A 22,564-nucleotide genomic window follows, 5' to 3' on the forward strand; every position below is an offset into this window, starting at 1 on the left:
CAATGCATGTATTTGCTGCAAAACCTAAAATGTAGATGCGTTTTGTAATTTTTTGAAACTATAACTATGTTTCGTAAATACAGTCTAAATGTTTTCCATGTCACGTAATTATTTCTACAATGATCAAGGAAATATTGCAGAACCAAGGTGAATCCAAACTGTTTGTACTCACCAAAATTTTGGGACGGTCTAGTTGCACAAACAGGAAGTGACATAAATGAAAGATGTCTAGTTCTTGAATTTCAGCTGTTGAATTTGCAGAAATCAAAGCTAGAGTCTAAAGTGAAGTGAATTTTTTTTGTAACATTACTCCTTTTGCTTAATACCATTGAGATTAGCTAGATGACTCGAAAAGGAATGGAAAGTTTTTATCTGTTTGAAATGTATTAGAGATGCTTGAAGGAAACTAAGACCAAAGATGTTACAAGTTGTAATACCTTGGTGATATTGCCCATGGCACAAAATTGTCAACAGAAGCCTTCACTCCCAATTATGGTTGTCGAGAGGGTATGAAGAGATGAAGGGCGGGAACCAGAAGGTTAATCTGACTTTATGATGATAAAAGTGGAAAAACTACCAGAGCTGCCCGGCATGTAAGCTAAACATGACTTGCGAGTTAAAGTAGCCTAGTCGAAGGTTACAGTCAAGCGCTATAATCAAAGAGATTAGCATAAGAAAGATCAATCTTAAATGACTGAATTCATCAAAAAAATACACGAATTTAACACTTGGGAGCAGTAGAGGGTTGGCTGGCAAGTAATTAAACAGTTTTACTCGGAATAAATAACCTCAACTTTATAGAATCAAGTCTAACGAATAAATAACACAATGTCTCAAAAGGACGGAAGTGAAAGCTAGAGTCTAAATAGCAGTGTGAAATAAATCCTCAACCAAATTAAACATGTAAAATAGATAAATAAGTTATCCAGGACCGCCCAACTCTACCTGTTAGGACGTTAGAAAAAAAAAGGCCAAAAGCTAACTGCAATCTACTTTGACTTCCCACTCGAGATGGATAGCTTGGCCAAGTTTTCCCCGGTAGGGTTCAGCTCATCCCAGGCTTCGATCCAAGTGACCATGGCATCTGCTAGCTTCGTGAAATAGGGATCTATGTTGGATAGTTTAGCCTTGACCTGTTTAGCGAGTTCGACGTAGCACTGCTGGACAGTTGTGCACTCTTTAGGAAGGGTTACAGCCTGGAAAAACGGGATGATCTCTTCTTGCCAGTAGATGCCTTTGTACTCCTTTTTCAGGTTAACAAAAGGGTTGCTTGCTTTGCTGTGCCATATGTAGGGCAGACCCGTCTTGATTCCTAGGCCCAAATGATCACATATGACCTACAATTTGGACAATTACATATAAGATTTCTTCAACGATGGTAAAAAGTGCTCCACTAGACATTAAAATGAGGGATAATTACATTTTTGGACCGCTCAAGAGACTAGTAACCAGCAGTTGTATAGGATTAGGTGTTGTATATTAAGTATAAATACACATATATTATATACATAAAATATACATATAGTTACACAAATATGCATGTAATATACATAATCAGTGTATATAGGTATTGTATATTTTGGCTAGCACCCGTAATTAATTCCGTCCGACATGCCAAAAATGAAAAAAAAAACCTTAAAATAACCGTCTAAGAAATTTCCATTTTAAACATTAGAACTCCACAAACTGATGAGACATCACAAGGTACATAGACGAATAAGTGCTCTACTTCTCAAAGACAAATAATGGTAGAAAGGATATATACTAACAATACCTTAGTACACCAGCCAGCCCACATATCATCGTAACGACCGATTGGCTGCCCATCACCCATGAGCCCAAAGTACATTGCTGGTCCGATCAGATCACGGTTGAATGCCAAATTCATTCCACACATGGGAAACAAAGTGCCTTTGGGAATGGTTAGAACTGTATCTACATATCTGGTAAACAGTACAGAAATTGATAATAATTAGAAATTAAACGTAGCTGAGTAAAAAGATAGATAAGCTTTATAGATATGAACTCGGAAGTAGGGGTGTCAAATGAGCGGATTGGGCAGGATTTGGGCGTATCAAAATGGGCTAAGCTAATAAATGGGCATGGGCTGAAATGGTTGGGCTAAAAAGTGGGTCAAAACCCAACAAGCCCAATTCTTACTAAGTTTTAATTTAATTGTTTGTTCTTTTATAATTTTTTAAGTACCTAATAAAAAATTCTGTATTATTACGGCTACATATAATATATCAAATAAAAAAATGTCTTTATGAAAATATTTTGACAAGGTTCCTATGAGTTAGTTAAGGTTACATACCAGCACGTTTTGGGCTACTTATTGGCCCAATTTTTAGATGGGCTGAAATGAGTTGGGTGGGTCATGCTTTCATGGGCTAATTTTGGCACCCCTACTTGGAAGCTCTAATAATTTCTGCCAAGAAGCCAAGGTGCTACAAGTATGACTAATTAGATAAGCTCTACAACTTTTGGCTTATAGAAAATGCGCTAACCTGGTGTTCCTCTCACGAGGCTTAACAAGTTGTGTGGGTGCATCATAGTCAGGGATGTTGAGCCAAAGGCCATGAGAAACAGCTGTGTGAGCCCCTTCACGCATACTGAAAGGGTATCCACGAACGAAATCTGCACCCTCTCTGTATGGATCATACAGAGTGTTGAAGAAATGCGGGGTAGATGGACAAAGGAGGTTCTTTATGTGCTGTTCAAGCGCATTGATATCTTTGCCAGATGGGTCTTTGGCCACCTGCACATCAGCATTACTTCAGCGTGTTTGCAAATAAATGTAATATGCCAAAACTAATCAAATAAAATCTTTCCATCTAGTAAATCTTAAATAATTGGATGAATTAGTCAAAAAGGGCGACAGAATTGCCAATCTCTTGCCCTATGACCGAAGGTTCCCTCACTAGAAAAGCAGCCCTAAGATATCAAGGCAATAGAAAACGGAGTTCATCATTGACATGGGAGCATTAGAGAATGCTACAAATTTGGAGGTGAAATGTGAGTCAAAAACTATTTAACATCATATCAACAAAGGCTATCACATTTAGGCCTTCAATTTAGGAAATATCATAACGGATCAAACAGTAGTGAACAAATAAAACTCAGACAACATTGACCTTGCTTTCTGAACTAAAAGGAAAGACGAACAAGAACAACAAGAGAATGAAGACTTTAGAAGATCGGGGCAAATGCACCAAGGCGAGCTTCCTCTTTTATCTATAAATGTACCAAATAACTGAATCCTTATGCAGCAAAAGAGTAATGATAATATCTTAAATAGTACTAGCAGTATCCGAATAAGTTGTCCGCCCGATTAACTTCATATTAAACATGTAGATCAGTTAAAATCTTCCCACAAAGCCCAGAGAAAACTTACACAAAAGAAAAACGCTTAATAGATCGATGTCAACAAACCGCAACACTTCAATTCCAAATTAGCTCGGATCTCAATTTATGTGACACTCTTTCCTTTTTAATCGGTCCAAAAAGAATTGAACAATTTAACTTTAAACTATGGCTTGTTTTAGACCACAAGTTTCAAAAGTCTTTCTTTCATTCTTAAAACTTCACACTCAATCGAACACAATTACATAAATTGAGGCGGAGGGCATACTAAACAATGACAAATGACATACATCAAAATGTGCAAACATGATATATAACAGCAGATCGCAAGATACACTTAATAAGACCTCCTATTTTGTGGTCCAAGTAAAAGCATATTTCGATGTCATTCAGTTGAAGAGATCTATATAAATTACAAACCCTCTTAAGGAAATTATCCTGATTTAACTAGTTCAGAACAGCAACTGACTACCAAGCAAACACAAACTTAAACCCCCAAAAATTCATCAAAATACAATTTTTCCAACACAGAAGAATAAAAATAAAAAAAAATAAAAAAAAAGAAGGAAAAAAGTGGAAAGATGAAATTTGCCACACAAAGCAATCATCGTCAATGGTATAGATATACTTCTTCTTGGACACAAGGTGATCCAAAATAAAAGCATATTCAAAGTCATTCAGTTGAAGAGATCTACATCAATTAACTACCCTCTAAACCAAAACTTCCCAATTTAACTAGTTCAAAACAGCAACTGACTACAAAGCATACAAACTTAAACCCCAAAAGATTCATCAAGATCCACTTTTGCCAGCACAAAGTAATAAAAAATGTAGGGCAAAAGTGGAAACACAGCTCTGCAGTATACTCACAAAGCGATCATCATCACTGACATAGATACACTTAAAACCCCCAAGAAAATTCATCAAGATCCAATTTTTCCAGCATAAGGGCAAAAATGGAAAGAGAAAAATTTGCAGTGCACTCACAAAGCAATCATCATCAATAGTATAGATGTACTTAAAACTCCCAAAAAATTCATTAAGATCCAGTTTTTCCAGCATAAGGGCAAAAGCGGAAGGAGAAAACTTGCAGCATAGGCTCACAAAGCAATCATCATCAATGGCATAAATATACTTAAAACATCCACACACAAAAAAACCATCAAGATCCAATTTTTCGAGCATAAGTGCAAAAGTGGTCAGAGAAAATTTTGCAGTATACTCACAATGCAATCATCATAAGTGGTATGCATTGCAGTATACTCACAATGCAATCATCGTAAGTGGTATAGATATACTTAAAACCCCCAAAAACAATCATAAAGATCCAATTTTTCCAGCACAATATAAAGGGAAAAAATGGAAACAGAGACTTTGCAGCAATCATCATCAAGGGTGTAGATATATTTCTCCTAGGACACAATGTAATCCAAAATAAATGTTTATTCAAAGTAATTCAGTTGAAGAGATCTATTTAAATTCTAAACCCTCTTAAGCAAACTCTCCCAATTTAACTCGTTTAAAACAGCAACTGACAACAAAGCAAACACAACTACAAACTTAAACCCCCATATATTCATCGAGATCCAATTTTTCCAACATAAAAAGGCAAAATTGATAAAAAAAATATATATATATATATATATATACCCGTATCATCAATGGTGTAGATATACTTAAAAACACCCAAAAAAAATGATCAAGATCCAATTTTTCCAGCATAAAAAGGCAAAAATTGAAAAAAAAAATAAAAAAAAATAGCAGTATACTCACAAAACAATCATCATTTAAAAAAAAAAAAAAAAAAAAAAAACCATCAAGATCCAACTTTTCCAGCATAAGGGCACAAGTTGAAACAGAGACTTTGCAGTATACACACAATGCAATCATCATCAGTTGTATAAATATACTTAAAACCTCACAAAAAAAAAATTCATCGAGATCCAAATTTTCCAACATAAGGGCAGAAGTGGAAAGAGAATTCTTTCAGTATATTCGCAAACCAATCATCAACAATGGCATAGATAAACTTAAAAGTTCATCAAGATCCAATTTTTCCAGCATAAAAAGACAAAATTGAAAAGAGAAAAACATTGCAGTATACTCACAAAGCAATCATCATCAATAGTATATATATACTTCTTCTTGGACACATTGTGATCCAAAATAACAGCATATTCAAAGTCATTCAGTTGAAGAGATCTATATAAATTAGTATAAATTATAAACCATCTTAACCAACTTTTCCCAATCACTAGCTCAAAACAGCAACTGACTACCAAGCAAACACCATCACAAACTTAAACTCCCAATAATTCATCAAGATCCAATTTTTACAGCACAAAATAACAAAAAATGAAGGGCAAAGTGGAAAATTGAAAATTTTGCTGTATACTCACAAAGCAATCATCATCATTGGTATACTGATATAGATATACTTAAAACAACCAAAAATTTATCAAGATCCAACTTTTCCAACGTAAGGACAAAAATGGAAAGAGAAAAATTGCAGTATACTAATAAAGCAATCATCATCAATGATATAGATATACTTAAACCCCTCAATAAGTTCATCAAGATCCAATTTTTCCAGCACAAAATAATAAAAATGAAGGGGAAAAATTGAAAAGAGATATTTTGCAGTATACTTACAAAACAATCATCATCAATGGTATAGATATACTTCTTCTTAGACACCATATAACCAAAGCATCTACAAGCAGAATCCTTAAAAGAGATACAAGAAGCTTTAGGACCCAAAATCCTGTTAATATCATTCCTATTATAAAGCTCATAATCAAAACCTTCAGGTACATTAATTGTCTTTGAAGGATCACCATCTTGAACAATAATTAAATGGTATGGTTGAAAAAATGGTCTCCACATCTCCAAGAAATCAAGATTTCTAATTGTTGGTATTACTATATCAAGCTCATCTTTCAATAATGGTGTTGAACTTGCCATTGCCACTGAATCTTGATGACCAAAGTGGACTAGCAAGTTTTTTGAGAGAAATGTGAGGTTTTCTTTATTAGAGCTTATAATTATGTAAATTTCTTGGAGCTGTGAGTCCTAGTATATAGGAGATTATTAGTCCACAAAAAAATTAACTGAAGGTGACTAAAAAGTCTCCAAATTACTAAAGGTGACGTGTAGGGCCCACCCCATATCAAAACCCAATTAAATTTGGGATTAAGAAAATTGGGGTTCAAAATGTAATTTTTAAAACTTCTTAATCTTTTACAAACTACAAAAAAACCCAAAACACCAACCCATTATACTAAAACACCCACCCATTATTCAAACATCCCAAACCGTTCCCTCCCACAACTCCCTCGCACTTCTTCCATATTTCAAAATCAAAACTCCCAAGCAAACAAACAGTTAATCTCCTTCACTTGGACATCTCTCATCTCTCTCTTTTCTTGTCATCTTCTTCTTCACCCTCGTCTATGTAGTTGCCGCTGCTTTCGCTTTCTTTCTTTTTTAATATCAAGGTAAAGTTTTTGTTTCACTTGTTCCAAAAGTTATTTGGTAGAAATTGATGATTTTAGTTGTAGAAAAAGAAGAAGAAGAAGAACATGGGTTTGTCTGCAATGTTGTTTATTTTGTTGTTCCTTGTTCGAGAAACCCTTATTTGGGGTATTTGTTTGACTTGTTGGGGTTTTTGCGTTTGTAAATAGCGTACATTGTTCTCAAATTATGGTTTTTTGTGATGTTTTTGTTCTTCTTCTCCTTAAGATTTCGAAAAAATGGCTTGCAATCTTGTTGACTTTTTGGAACGGATGAGTAAGTTCTTTGCGGCAACTTGACACTTGTTTGACGAGTTGTAGACATTTCTTTGAGGTTGCTTGCTTTAAAACCCTCTATTTAGTGTATTTTGGAGTTAAATATTGTTGTTGGTGTTGGTGTTAGTGTTGGTGTTGGTGTTGATGTTGATGTTGATGTTGGTGTTGGTGTTGTCTTGTTATGGTATGGTTTAGGAAAAGAAAGGATAAACAATTATTGCACATACATTTGGTGTATTTTGTTTAACTTGTATGATTGTGTGTACGTAGTGGACGATTTGTTTGTTGTCTTGGAAGTAGATACTTGTTGTTTTGGTTTGGTTAAGTGTTTAGGAAAAGCTTGGATAAAATCCATCTTGTTGTTGTTATTGTTGTTATTCTTTGTTGTTGTTGTTGTGTGTTTGTAGTGAAATAAATGGTTTTTTTGTTGTTGTCCTGGTATGGTTCGGGGTTTAGGAGTAGATATCCAAATAGATGGTTTTTTTGTTCTTGTCCTAGTATTTATCTGTTCATTTATAGAAGCTATGTCAATGATTTTTAGTTGTTGCAACAATTTCTACACTTGTGCCAACAAGTAGATAATATGTTGCAACAACTACAAATCTGTTGGACATAGCTTTAGTTTTTTGGTTCTGTTTGTAGAAGATATCCAACAGATTTTTAATTGTTGCAACAAGTTATACACTTGTTGCAACAAGTATACAATATGTGGCAACAACTACAAATCTGTTGGACATAGCTTTAGTTTTTTGGTTCTGTTTTTAGAAGATATCCAATAAATTTTTAGTTGTTGCAACAAGTTATACACCTGTTGCAACAAATATACAATATGTTGCAACAACTACAAATCTGTTGGACATAGCTTCAGTTTTTTGGTTATGTTTGTAGAACATATCCAACAGATTTTTAGTTGTTGCAACAAGTTATACACTTGTTGCAACAAGTATACAATATGTTGCAACAACTACAAATCTTTGGACTTAGCTTGATTTTTTGGTTACATTTGTAGAAGATGTCCATGATTTATAGTTGTTGCAACAAGTTAAACACTTGTTGCAACAAGTATACAATATGTTGCAACAACTATAAATCTGTTGGACATTGCTTCGATTATTTGGTTGTGTTTGTAGAAGATATACACATCTTAATCACTTATTCAACAAGCTGAAGAATGCATTTGCAACAACCTATTCACTTGTTGCAACGATTACATCATTTGTTGCAACAAATTCTTCGGTTGTTGGGGAATTCATTACTTGTTGTATTTTGTTTGATCAAATGCTTGCACTTCTTATTATCTGTTTACTTTGAATGAAGCACTAATCGATTGAAGTTTTTTTTTTCTCTGTGTGTAGATAAAATGTCTCCGGCCAAAAGAAAAGTTGAGAAATCAGGCGAGGGTCATAGAGATAATAAAAAAGCTAGAGTGCAATCATCATTAGAGAATCTTGCTTTGATTTAGCAAAATCTATTGTTGAATCGGCAAATATAGAGGAAAGAGAATGACCAAACGACAATCAATCCTCGAAAGAGAGGAAGTACGAGCCAAGAAGCGATAGATACAAATGAACAAAGTGAAGAAGAATTAGAAGAAAAGAAGAAAGCTGCTGATGGAGTAGATGGATTGGATAAAGATGATGAAAAGGACGGTGCTTCCGAAAATACGGTTCAACTTGTCGACGTTCATAGCGTGAATTAAGAACAAAGAAGAGAAATAGTGTGAATGCCAATTTAATTGCGAAATCTTCTAGTAGATTGAACATAGATCATAACGGACCTTCCATTCTTTGAGGTTGTCAAGGTTTTCAGTATTGACAAGTATGCTGTGAGGATGCCGTTGAATGAAAATAATGATTTGACCGTTGATCTTACGGTCAAATCAGGCATGGGTAAGAACTTTGATATGTTTAGGCTAATTCTTAAAAAGCAGGGGTTGGAGGATTTCTTTAGGAAAAGTTGTTTTGGGGTGTATTTGGATCTGCCTGAAGAGACCGGTGCACGGTTTCAAATGAAAATGGTATATGGGCTTATGAAGCGTAGAATTCTTTCGGATGCAAAGGATGAGCTTTGGATTAATTATTGTGGCATGCCGGTGTGCTTTGGCTTGAAAGAGTTTGCCATAGTTACTGGCCTTAGATGTCATCCTTGTGAGCTTCCTACTGTTGTATTGAATAAGCCAGCCCGGACTAGTAAGACAGCCAAAGAAGCCAAGAAAGTAGGAAAGGGTGGAAAAGATAACAGTGAAACTGGTTTGGTGGAGTTAGTTGGGAAAAGCTACAAAGGAGATAAAGTTTGCTTGTAGATTTGCGGTCCAAAACCATGTCAAAAAAGCATAAGCGATCCTTGTGTTTAGTTTGGTTTGTGCCTTTGTGTTCTTATGGCAAAAGATACAAGTACGAACATACCACTTGGTTTGCTTAAACTTGCGGAGGACTATGAGGCATTCAACAACCATGGATGGGGCGGGAAAGCTTCAAGTTGATTGTTGACTACTTATCGAAAGAGCTTAAGCCAACAGTGAAGACAGTCAATCTATATGGCTTCCCTTGGGCTTTCATGGTAGAGCATTTGCAATGTCAATTTCTTGTACTTTTTGTATTTCTATCATCATTCTGATTTTGCTGGTATCTTATTTTCTAGGCTTGGGCATTTGAAGCCATTCCTCACCTCCGACAACAAGTGAAGGACTACCCTTCAAGTGTCTTTTCCAAGAATGCTTAGATGGTACATTTTGCAAAGAGCAACACTAGATTGAGTGTTGATCTTTTTAACCCTCCTTTGGAAGAGGTAAGCCTTAAGACATGTATATAGAATAAACTTGGTCATCTGTTGGATAATGTCCAACAAGTATGACACTTTTGTTACTAATACGCAATGTCCAAAAAGTTACTAATGCAACAAGTTACTAATATGTTGGACAATGTCCAAAAAGTATGACACTTTATCCAACAAGTTGCAACAAGTTACTAATATGTTGGACAATGTCCAACAAGTATGACAAACAAGTTACTAACTTTGGACAATGTCCAATAAGCAACAAGTTACTAATATGTTGGACAATGTCCAACAAGCATGACTTTTTTGGACAATGTCCAACAAGTATGACAAGTATGACAATGTCCAACAAGTTGCAACAACCTAGTCATCTGTTGCATTTCATTATTTAGGACCATTTTAATATATCTACTTTTTTGTTGTAGGTTGTGCACCCATGGCTTGTCCGACGATGCGGGAGTTGGAGATGCCATTCCTTGCTTCCTTTGAGCCTTTACAATGTTTCTTTGATAAAATGATTGAGGGGATAAAATTAGAATTGGCTGGAGTGACGGCCATCAAAAGAGAATCGATTGTGGTAGATGTTGGTGGTGGTGGTGTTGTTCTTTGGTGGTCGACTGCTGTTGATGACGTTGCGGCGAAAATTGCCGGTGAAAAAATAATAGATGATGATGTTGATTTTGGTAGACAAACTCCAATTGGTGGTGTTGTTGGTGGACAAACTCCAATTGGTGGTGATGTCGGTGGACAAACTCCAATTGATGGAGATGTTAGTTGTGGCGGATTTGGTGGTAGATTTTCCTTTGTTGGTGCCGACACATCGAAATGTGCTTGTGAATGCACCTATTGCAAGCGGCGAATGGATGATTTGATAAAAAATGTTGAGGAGTTGGTGAATGCACAAAAAGACACAAATTACGCTTTACAGAGTTTGTTATCCAAGAGGGGTGTCAATCCATCCAAGAAGGCGACCTCACCCTATACTCCTATTCGCATTCGCAAGAAGGAAAAGCAATTTCCAAGGCGATTCCGATGTTAGGTCAAGGAAATCTTCTACACCCCACAAGGCATTTCTTGTTGTTGATCTAAAAAAGGTAAATGTGTATAAGCATGCAGATGCTCAAAAAATGAAAAAGCTTGAAAAATTCGTCAATGCCAAGAAGAGCAAGGGTACGATGTATTCATTGCATGAATTTAAGGCCGATGACTTCAGGATAATGACAAGCATGGAAGATTGGTGGCTGGCCAGTGTAAGTTTGAAAACAACAATTATTTTTGTTGAAACAAGTCTTATTTTGGTTGTATTAGTTGCAACAAGTATTGGTCTTGTTGCAACAACTCACCTAGTTGTTGGAGATTGTTTACAGCAGTTGGGTGAAATAGACCCAACTAGTAAGCAATCTCCAACAACTAGGAGAGTTGTTGCAACAAGACCAATACTTGTTGCAACAAGTGTACACTTGTTGCAACAACTCACTTAGTTGTTCAAGTGACTGACATTCCTTATACTTTTAATGCAGTATGTTGATGAAATTATGCTCTTAATGCGTGTGAGGCAAAGCACCTTCAACGAGCACTATGCTTCCACGAGATATAATCTTGGATCTCAACTTCTACAATATCATGCTCAAGCGATACACGAGTTGTCGGATGAAAGCACACAGCGGAAGCTATTCCATTCAATCAAATGCTTGATGATTTTATATGGGATGATGATGTTATCGCTTCTTGTAAGATGTCTTGTACCAGCCAAAGGTGGTCGCGAGTGGGTTGGTGCCAAAAGGGTGCTTACTATCATGAACATAAATGTCAGACAGTTTGTCACCCTGGAATTCATAATTGAGGAGGGGGTGATAAATGTTTATGACTGCAACGTCCCAAAAATCCAAGTGGATGAGTTCTTCATCCACATCCAGCCAGTCATTGAATTATGGCCGAAACTACTGAAGCAGAGTGGCATGTTTGAACGCTTGCCTGAAAAGGCTGCTCAACGAAGCTTGGAAATTTGTCTTTGAAGGAGAATCTCCCCCGCAATGAAAGCGCAATGGCATGCGGATCGTATTCACTTGCTTTTATTGAGCATTTGCTTACCGGCACTAACATGATGAAGCCGAGACTTTATTGTGCGACAACTCGGTGGCGAGGATGCGGTGGCGGTGGGCGGTGGGTGTGATAGACAAAGTTTTGGAGCCACGAAATTTGTTGTTTAACAAATTACTACTGAACAATTTTTTTGTCCTTATTATTATTTATGAATGTTGTTGCAACAAATGCAACAGATAGTACAGTAGTTAAAAAAGGTGCAAAAAATTACTAATCTACTAATCTGTTTAGAAAAGTTGCCTAAATGATTGCAACAGGTCATACAGTTGTTGAAGTTACTAATCTGTTCCAAAGAAGTTACTAATCCGTTCCAAACAAGTAACTAATCTGTTTAAACAAGTTACTAATCTGTTGCATTAGATAATACATTTGTGAAAGAAGTTGCAACAAATAACAAATCTGTTTCAACAAGTTATTAATCCGTTCCAACAAGTAACTAATCTGCTGAAACAAGTTACTAATCTGTTGCAACAGCTCATACAGTCGTGGAAAGAAGTTGCAACGAATTACTAATCTGTTCCAACAAGATACCAATCCGTTCCAACAAGTAAATAATCTGCTGAAACAAGTTACTAATATGTTGCAACAGATCATACGATTAATCGAAAGAAGTTGCAACAAATTACTAATCTGTTCCAACAAGTTCAGAATCCGTTCCAACAAGTAAATAATCTGCTGAAGCAAGTTACTAATCTGTTGCAACAGATCATATAGTTGTGGAAAGAATTTGCAACAAATTACTAATGATTGTAGTAGATATATATTTTGATCAATAAATATGATTGATTTCCTTTGTTTATCACTAAATGGGGGTGAATCAAGAAGTTCACATCAATTCACTCCAATGATCACTCCATTTAGTGCGTATTTGACTTAATTGATCATCTATCACGACCCAAAACACCATGAAATTGCTTAAGTATATATCTTGATCAATAAATATGATTGATTTCCATTGTTTATCACTAAATGTGGGTGAATCAAGAAGTTCACATCAATTTACTCCAATGATCACTCCATTTGGTGCGTATTGGACTTAGTTGATTATCTATCCTGACCCAAAACACCATAAAATTGCTTAAGTATATATAATGATCAATAAATATGATTGATTTCCATTGTTTATCACTAAATGTGGGTGAATCAAGAAGTTCACATCAATTCACTCCAATGATCACTCCATTTAGTGTGTATTGAACTTAGTTGATCATCTATCGACCCAAAACACCAGAAAAATTGCTTAAGTATATATAATGATCAATAAATATGATTGATTTCGATTGTTTATCACTAAATGTGGTGATAACCATTGTTTATCACTAAATATGGCTGATTCCCTTTATTGATCACTAAATATGGGTGAACCAAGTAGTATACATTTACCAACGGATGTAGTATTTGTTAGAGCAAGTTTAGTATCCGTTCACGGCAAGTGTTGTATCTGTGCGACAAAGCGAGTAAGTTGTTGAACAAGTCCTTACTCTTGTTGGATAAAACACAACAAGTTACCCATTTTTACGTAACAAGTCACTCCACTTGTTTGATTTCCATTGTTTATCACTAAATGTGGTGATATCCATTGTTTATCACTAAATGTGGTATATCCATTGTTTATCACTAAATGTGGTGATATCCATTGTTTATCACTAAATATGGTGATTCCCTTTATTGATCACTAAATATGGGTGAATCAAGTAGTATCTGTTATCAAATGAGATGTAGTATTTGTTGGAGCAAGTTTAGTATACGTTGTGACAAGTGTTGTATCTGTTGCAGCAACCGAGTAAGTTATTGAACAAGTCCTTACTCTTGTTGGATAAAACACAACAAGTTACCCATTTTTTCTGTAACAAGTCACTTCACTTGTTTGATTTCCATTGTTTATCACTAAATGTGGTTATATCCATTGTTTATCACTAAATATGGCTGATTCCTTTATTGATCACTACATATGGTGAATCAAGTAGTATCTTGTTGCAGCAAGGTTAGTATCTATTACGACAAGAACCGTAAATATGGTTGCTTCCAGTTTAGTACCCATTTTCTGTAACAAGTCACTCCACTTGTTTGATTTCCATTGTTTATCACTAAATATGGTTAATTCCAATTTTTTATCACTAAATGTGGCTGATTCCCTCTACTCAATAATTAAAATATCAATTCACTCCACTTGTTAGAAAAAGCCCAACATATAACTTAGTTGCATCGGCTTAAAAACTCCGATTTTTTGTAATATGTTCAACGACTTACTAGTTGCCGCAACAAGTCCTGTTAGTTGTTCGATAAAACCCAACAAGTTACCCATTTTTCTGTAACAAGTCACTCCACTTGTTTGATTTTCATTGTTTATCACTAAATATGGTTGATTCCAATTGTTTATCACTAAATGTGGCTGATTCCAATTGTTTATCACTAAATGTGGCTGATTCCCTCTACTCAATAATTAAAACTTGAGTCACTCCACTTGTTAGAAAAAACCCAACATATAACTTAGTTGCATCTGCTTAAAAACTCCGATTTTTTGTAATATGTTCAACAACTTACTAGTTGCTGCAACAAGTCCTGTTACTTGTTCGATAAAACCCAACAAGTTACGGTAGCTGTGCAACAAATTCATTACTTGTTGGAAAGCGTACAACAATTTATTAACAAGAATATACACATTAGTGATTTGAACACGAACAACATATCATATAAACCAAGTTCATAATCACCAACAATATAAATTACCATGTTAAGAAAGAATAACATTAAAATGTCATAAAGATCCAACAGATAACTATTATTACAACACAATGCAATCTACAACTATGGAGCATTTCGACTTGGACATGTTGTTTTTTTGTGGCCAACTGTTTTGCATAAGGAGCATTTGTTTTTCCGCATAACCCTCATTGTCCACCTTCTTCCGTGTTTACTAGAACTTAAAAGCTTCACATCCCTTGGCCACCACTTGCACTTCAGATGTTCACATCTAAAGCAATACACACTTCGCGAATTGAATGACATTCCTTTATAAAAACCTATTTCATCATCTTGAACATGGCTGGACTGTGACGATTGTGCAGCACACAGTGTATTACTTGCAACTTCGGGTATAGGGATCGGCTCTTCCTTGGCTTCTATGGGCTTCGCACTTCCATTATCTGGAATATCTTGTTGGTCTTGAGCTAAATTATGGTTCTCGACCGGGCTTCCAACCACGTATACCCTTAAAATGGGCCTAGCTACATCTTTCAAATAAGTACGCAAACGACTCTGATCGGTTATCTTAAAAGGCAAGACCCTTTGGTTTTCAAAAGAGCTATGCATGTAAGTGATGACAAGGTCTTTCGGTTCCGAAGTTAATTCACAATAGTTAATGATTAAGTTCACAAAATCATCAAACTCAACATCTCTTGGGACGATCATCGCTATCGTCTCTAACATGTGACTACCCTTCCATCGCCAAATATATCGATTGTTCACCTCGATCCATTCACCATGGCAATCAACACCTATTATTATGAGTCCCCCATTAATGGTGCCTGAAATATTTTGTTTTAAGAAAATCAGTCATGACCAGCGCAAGTCAAAGGCCACTTAAATTTATAATTAAGTTAATTATTGAGTAGTTTTTTCAGAAATTTTGGACCCAAAGTAGTTAACTTAATCACAATTTTGAGCGGCCTTTGAGCTTGGATGTTCAAAGCTGTCACAACTAGTAATTACAATGCTTGAATGTCAAGTGTTGAAATTACTCTAGGTGACAGCTTTGACCACCCCAAGCCCAAAGGCCACTTAAATTTATGATTAAGTTCATAATTGAGTGGTTTTTTCCTGTAATTTTGGACCCAATTAGTTAACTTAATCACAACTATAAATGACTTCTTGGAACAAATAACCGACTTGTTGCAACAAGAAGGTTACTAGTTGCAACATGACTTCCAACTTCTTTGTTGGAGACGACTTAGATTTTGTCTCGTCTCATATCAAAATGGAACAACTATATGACTTGTTGGAACAACTAACGTACTTGTTGCAACAAGTATGTAACTTGTTCCAACTACTTGGTAACTTGTTGGAGACGAGTTCGGTTTATCTCGTTTGATAACAAAATGCAACAACTAAGTGACTTGTTGGAACAAATAACTTACTTGTTGCAACAAGTAGGTTAGTAGTTGCAACAACTCACTTATTTGTTGGAGACAGCTTGATCTCTGTCTCTGTTTCATAACAAAATTAAACAATTATATGAATTGTTAGAACAACTAACGTACTTGTTGCAACAAGTATGTAACCTGTTCCAACTACTTGATTGCTTGTTGGAGACAACCGATTTTGTATGTTTCATAATAAAATGCAACAACTAAGTGACTTATTGAAACAAATAACATACTTGTTGCAACAATTAGGTTACTAGTTGCAACAGCTTCACTTATTTGTTAGAGACTGACTCGATCTATTTCATCCAACAAGCTTGTAAAATATGTCCAACAAAATTTCTTTGTAATTGATCGTAAGTATCATACTTGTTGCAACAAGTAACTGTTGTTGGAAAAAGTAAGAGCTCTCCAATGATTTCACGGTTATTGCATAAAGTACAACGGTATTTGTAAATTATTTATTCACATTTTTGTAATTGTTGCAACAGATTTACTAATCTGTTGCAACAACTTTTAATTTATCAACAACTCTTTTATAAAACACTAGACTACAACAAAATGATGCAAAAGTTCGAAGCTCTTACACAACGAATTTAGAACTTGCAACAACTCTATCGTTGAACTACGAATACTGAAAAATCGACAAATAAGGCAACTATACCCCGGATGAACAATTGAAAGAAACAGATATTGTTTAACTTACCAATGGACCAAAACACTTATGAAGTAATGCTTGCTACACCAATGACATTCAATCAAAAAATTGTAAAATCAGATGATTTTTTTTTCTTGAGCAATGGCGGATGAAGAAGAAGAAGAAGAAAGCGGGGGCGGACCAAGAAGAAGAAGAAGAAGAAGAAAGCGGGGGCGGACCAAGAAGAAGAAGAAGAAGAAGAAGAAAGCACCACGAGGAACAGATGGGAAGAACTAGGGGTGTTCATGGTTCGGTTTGGGTCGGTTATTGGTTAAAACCATAACCAAACCAATTTAGTCGGTTTTTAAATGTCTAAAACCATAACCAAACCAAGTAAAATAATAACCACCGGTTTGGTTATTGTCGGTTTGGTTCGGTTTTTCAATTTATGACTAGCCGTGACAATTCAAATATTCTCTCTCTACATTCTTCAAATTTCTTATGAAGCTCTTTTTTCCTCACGGCCCACAAGGGCGAACTTTTCTTCATTTGAGGGAAAGACATGCGATGGCAATGTAAAATGAAAAGAGATAGTAGGGTTTTACTTTTTACCCTTATGCTTACGACTTATTAGAGTTGGGCTTGGATTGTTGGACTTGGACATATTCTTTTAAGACATGGGCCTTAAAAATACGTAACCAAAATTAAATTAATAATTAAAAGGTATAAAATATCTTTAATTATTTATGAAAAGTTAATATTATACATATAAATAATTATAAATTTTATGTATATAATTATCGGTTTGGTTTCGGTTATTTATTCGGTTATTTTTTACTATAACCATAACCAAACCAAATATTATCGGTTTTTCGAATTTAAAACCAAACCAAACCAAATGTCGATTTTTTTATTCGGTTTGGTTAAATTTTCGGTTTGGTTTTGGTTTTAACCAAAACTGTGAACAGCCCTAGGAAGAACAACAATGGAGGAAACAGCGCTGAAGAGGATTTTTTTTTCCAGATTTTTGTATTTTAGGGTTTATAGTGGTTGGGTCAAAATGTTAAAAATAAAACTTTAGGGCAAAGTGTTAAAAGTAAAGTTTAGGGTCAAAGTGTTAAAAATAAAACTTGAGGACAAAATATTAAAAATAAAATAGAGGGCCAAAGTGTCAAAAATGAAACTATTGGGCAAGTTCAAAACCCCTTAATCACTAATCAAATTTAGTCACCTCTACTCAATAATTAAAACTTGAATCACCTTCCTTCAATTTTAAAACTAAAACATCACCTATAATCAAATGCCCCAAGTTTAGGAATGTACTTGCAATTACTGAAAAGGACCTGTTTGGCCACGACAATTTATCACTTTTTTCCGGAATTTTTTTTTTTTTTTTTTACTTTTTTTTTAAAACTAGCGTTAGGCCATAAAAATTCTAAAAATATAATCAAAATCTTGTTTTCACTATTTTCATTTTCTGTTTTTTAGCCTTCCTTTTGTTTTCCCTTTTTCAAATTTTACAGTAAATTTTTTATTTTTATAAATTTAACTCCATTTATTCTAGGGAAAAGGGTCGAAAATGCTCTTCTACTTTAGGAAAAAGGCTAAAAATATCTTTCGTTACAAATTTGGGTCAAAATACCTCTCCAGTCATTAAAGTTTTCAAATATATCCCTGTCTTAAATGAAATCTCCATATGCCCCAAAATAACCTGATTTCATTTTTAAACCTGCTCCATTTAAACCCGACCCAACTATATAAAAAATCCATATGCGACCAACTTGTTCTGGAGTCCTACATTTGAAGCCACTAGGCACATGAGAGGGTAACCCATATGCGTTTTTTATTTAGTTGGGTCGGATTTAAATGGAGCGAGTTTAAAAATGAAATCGAGTTATTTTGGGAAGATAGGGGTATATTTAAAAACTTTAATGACGGGAGGAGTGTTTTTGACCCAAATTTATAACGGAGGAAAATTTTAGCCTTTTTTCCAAAGTAGAGGGGTATTTTTGACCCTTTTTTCTAAAGTAGATGGGTATTTTTGACCCTTTATTCTTTATTCTAGTATTGGAAGTATTTATAACTATTTCCTTTAGTTCTTGTTGGGTTTTGTATGAAGAAGAAGTGCAAGGTAGGGATAGTCCACATAACAATGTCACTCTTTCTAGCTTCACATATGCAACAAATGTGCTCAAACCTTATGAATGGTGATAGATTAGTAGTAATTTATTGCATCAGTTGATTAAAGAATTTGTTTCTTCCCTCTTCCTTAAAGGGGCTTTGGTTCCTTTTTCTTTTTTTGAGGTAAGTTACTTCTAATTAAATTACAGTTTGAGGGAAGTTTATGAACGTACTTATTAAGAAGCAGTTATAAGTCAGTTTGGTCAGTTTATAAGCAGTTTGGTCAGTTTATAAGCAGTGTCGAATATCCTCTAAGTTGAGAAAAAGATTTATGTTCCTACCTTTTCATCAAGAAGTATGAATTTAGTCAATGAGATTTTGAATGAGAAAAAGTTGTGAATGATATCTTGATAGAGTGATTTAATAGGAAGCAAATTGTGACTAAACTACAGTTTGTGAAAAGTTTACGAATGTACTTGTAATTACTAATAAGTGTTGATTAGTCAGTTTGACCAGGTTATAAGCTTAGTCAAATATCTTCTAATTCATGAAAAAATTTATACACCTACCTTTTCAATAAGGAGAAAAAAATTAGTCAATGAGATCTTGACAAGAGAAAAAATTGTGAATGATATCTTGAAAAAAGTGATTTAATAGGAAGATAATTCTGACTAAATTACAGTTTCGGAAAGTCTATGAATGTACTTGCAATTACTAATAAGTTAAGAAGTGTTGATAAGTCAGTTTGACCAGGTTATAAGCTTAGTCAAATATCCTTTTGATTCAAAAAATAGACCTACCTTTTCACTAAGGAGTAAAAACTTTTGTCAATGAGAGTGACAGAGAAAAAGTTGTGAATGATATCTTGACAGAGTGATTTAATAGGAAGTTAATTCTGACTAAATTACAGTTTGTGGAAAGTTTACGGATGTACTTGCAATTATTGATAAGTTAAAAAGTGTTGATAAGTCAGTTTGACCAGGTTATAAACTTAGTCATATATCTTTTAATTCATGAAAATTTTTATACACCTACCTTTTCACTAAGCAGACAAAAATTAGTCAATGAGATCTTGACAAAGTGATTTAATAGGAAGATAATTTTGACTAAATTACAGTTTGGAAAGTTTATAAATGTACTTGCAATTACTAATAAGTTAAGAAGTGTTGATAAGTCAGTTTGACCAGGTTATAAGCTTAGTCAAATTTCCTCTAATTCAAAAAATAATTTATAGACCTACCTTTTCACTTAGAATCCTGACAGAGAAAAAGTTGTGAATGAAAAATTGACTGAGTGATATAGAAAGTTAATTCTACTAAACTACAGTTGGGGGTGGGGGGGGGGGGGGAGTTTATGAATGTACTTGCACTTACTAATAAGTTAAGAAATGTTGATAAGTCAGTTTGATTAGATTATAAGCTTAGTCAAATATCCTTTAATTCAAAAAAGAATTTACACACCTAGCTTTCACTAAGGAATATCTCATTTGGTCAATGCGATCCTGACAGAAAAAGTTGTGAATGAAATCTTGAAGAAGTGATTTAATAGGAAGTTAATTCTGACTAAATTACAGTTTGGGAGAAATTTATGAATGTACTTGAAATTACTAATAAGTTAAAAAGTGTTGATAAGTCAATTTTACCAAGTTATAAGCTTCATCAAATATCCTATAATTTAGAAAAGAATTTATATACGTACCTTTTCACTAAGGAGTAAAAATTTGGTCAATGAGATTTGACAGAAAAAGTTGTGAATGAAATCTTGACAGAGTGATTTAATATGAAGTTAATTCTGACTAAATTATGAGGAAGTTTATGACTGTACTTGCAATTACTAAAAAGTTAAGAAGTGTTGATTAGTCAGTTTGACCAGGTTATAAGCTTATTCAAATTTTCTCTAATCCAGAAAAGAATTTGACTACCTACCTTTTCACTAAGGAGTAAAAAAATTGCTTATGGAAATCCTGACAAAGAAAAATTGTGAATGAAATCTTGACAGAGTGATTTAATAGGAAATTAATTCTGACTAAATTACAGTCTTGGGGAAGTTTATGAGTGTACTTGTAATTACTAATAAGTTAAGAAGCGGTTGGTTATAAGTCAGTTTGATCAGCTTATAAGCTTAGTCAAATATCCTCTGAGTTGAGAAAAAGATTTATTGTACCTACCTTTTCATTAAGGAGTAAAATATTTGGTCAATGCAATCCTGACAAAAAAAAGAGTTGTGAATGAAATCTTAACGGAGTGGTTTAGTTGTGAATGAAATCTTAACGGAGTGGTTTAATAGGAAGTATGTTATTAATTTTTCTTAATTTATAAGTTGCATTAAAGTTTAATAATATTGTATAGTGAGACCTCTCTATAATGCATCGTTTATCCAGACGTTTTTTTATTGCTACAGTGAATGAAATATACAATTACAATATTTTGATGGTTAGATCTTATTTAATTGTTATAAATAAAAATTACGCAAAAAGTTAATTTTTATGTTATAAAAAATATTTAATTTAAAATCTCAAGAGATATTCATTAATTAAAATCTTAAAAAAGAAAATACATTATCAATATATTCGTTACTAATTATTTTATATCTACAAATAATTGAACTTTTTAAAGCACATACATAATTTAAAACTGATTAAAATTAATTTTCTTCAAGTTTAATGCAAGAAAATTTGTAATTATTGCTTGTTTCGTATCTTTTCTTAGCAATATAATGCTTGAAAAAGCAAAAAATTTCATCTAAAATTTTAACAAAAATCATTAGGATTAAGATCATTATAGTAAAAGGCAAAATCAATTAATATTTGAGTAGTTTCTTATAGAGGGGTAATTTTACAAAAAAAAATGCACTGGTATAAAATGATGGTACTCTGTTATAAAGAGAAAAAAATATAACATAAAAATCCGGTGCAAAAAAATACTTGACTCCTGTATAAAATGTTGCCCTAAATGATAACTGTTATAAATAAATCCGATCATATTTCAACAACATAAAAACTATGAGAAAGTGTTAATTTAATTTCTTAACATTATTGATATAGGAAATATTTGTCTGAACACTCTTCCAACTTTTTTTTTCCCGAATCTTTTATTCTTTAACCTCGTCAAATAAAAGAAAAACTGCTAACGTTTGAATTTTTTTTAAAAATGAAACTGCAATGTAAAAATACTGGAGCTTCAATTTCGCCTTAACTCCTTCATATACTCACTCTCTTAGATGCACAATTCACACATACCTTCATCAGGAAAAAAAAAATGAAAAAAAAAAATCATGGTTGAAATTAAAGAAGCAAAATATATTGGCAAAGCTACCATTTGCACTTAAGTAGTACTCCTACTTAGTGGTGTCAAATGGACGGAATGAACTAAATTTAAGCGGGTCAAAATGAATTATTAAATAAACAGGTGAGTTAAATAAGCTATCCAAAAATTACATGGACTGAAATGGATTGGGCTGAGATAGGCTAACAAACGAGTCAAACCCAACCCATTCAATTCTTACTAAATTTTTAATTTCTTGTTTGTATCAATAAAAAAAATAAAAAAAAATAAAAGGTCTTTCGAAAATAATTGTGACAAAATTTCTCGTGTGTCAATTTGGGCTTGAGTTAGCCGAATCAAAATAGACCGAAT

General features: G+C 34.0%; 1 protein-coding gene across 2 annotated transcripts; it reads right to left on the bottom strand.

Annotated features, from left to right (window-relative positions):
• Positions 1-664: 664 nt before the first annotated feature.
• LOC132035389 (probable UDP-arabinopyranose mutase 2) lies at positions 665-6,426 on the bottom strand. Of its 2 annotated transcripts, none has more exons than XM_059425647.1 (4): positions 6,016-6,426; positions 2,508-2,758; positions 1,775-1,943; positions 665-1,337 (listed from the first exon to the last, which is right to left on the bottom strand). In XM_059425647.1, exons 1-4 carry the CDS (start codon positions 6,325-6,327, stop codon positions 990-992), a joined length of 1,080 nt encoding a protein of 359 aa, XP_059281630.1. In that variant the 5' UTR covers positions 6,328-6,426; the 3' UTR covers positions 665-989. The 2 variants fall into 2 exon arrangements, with proteins under 2 accessions (XP_059281630.1, XP_059281631.1); XM_059425648.1 differs by lacking the exon at positions 6,016-6,426 and adding an exon at positions 4,351-4,563.
• Between the last annotated feature and the right edge of the window lie 16,138 nt (positions 6,427-22,564).

Source organism: Lycium ferocissimum, chromosome 10, assembly GCF_029784015.1.
Source record: "Lycium ferocissimum isolate CSIRO_LF1 chromosome 10, AGI_CSIRO_Lferr_CH_V1, whole genome shotgun sequence".
Taxonomy (NCBI): Eukaryota; Viridiplantae; Streptophyta; class Magnoliopsida; order Solanales; family Solanaceae; genus Lycium; species Lycium ferocissimum.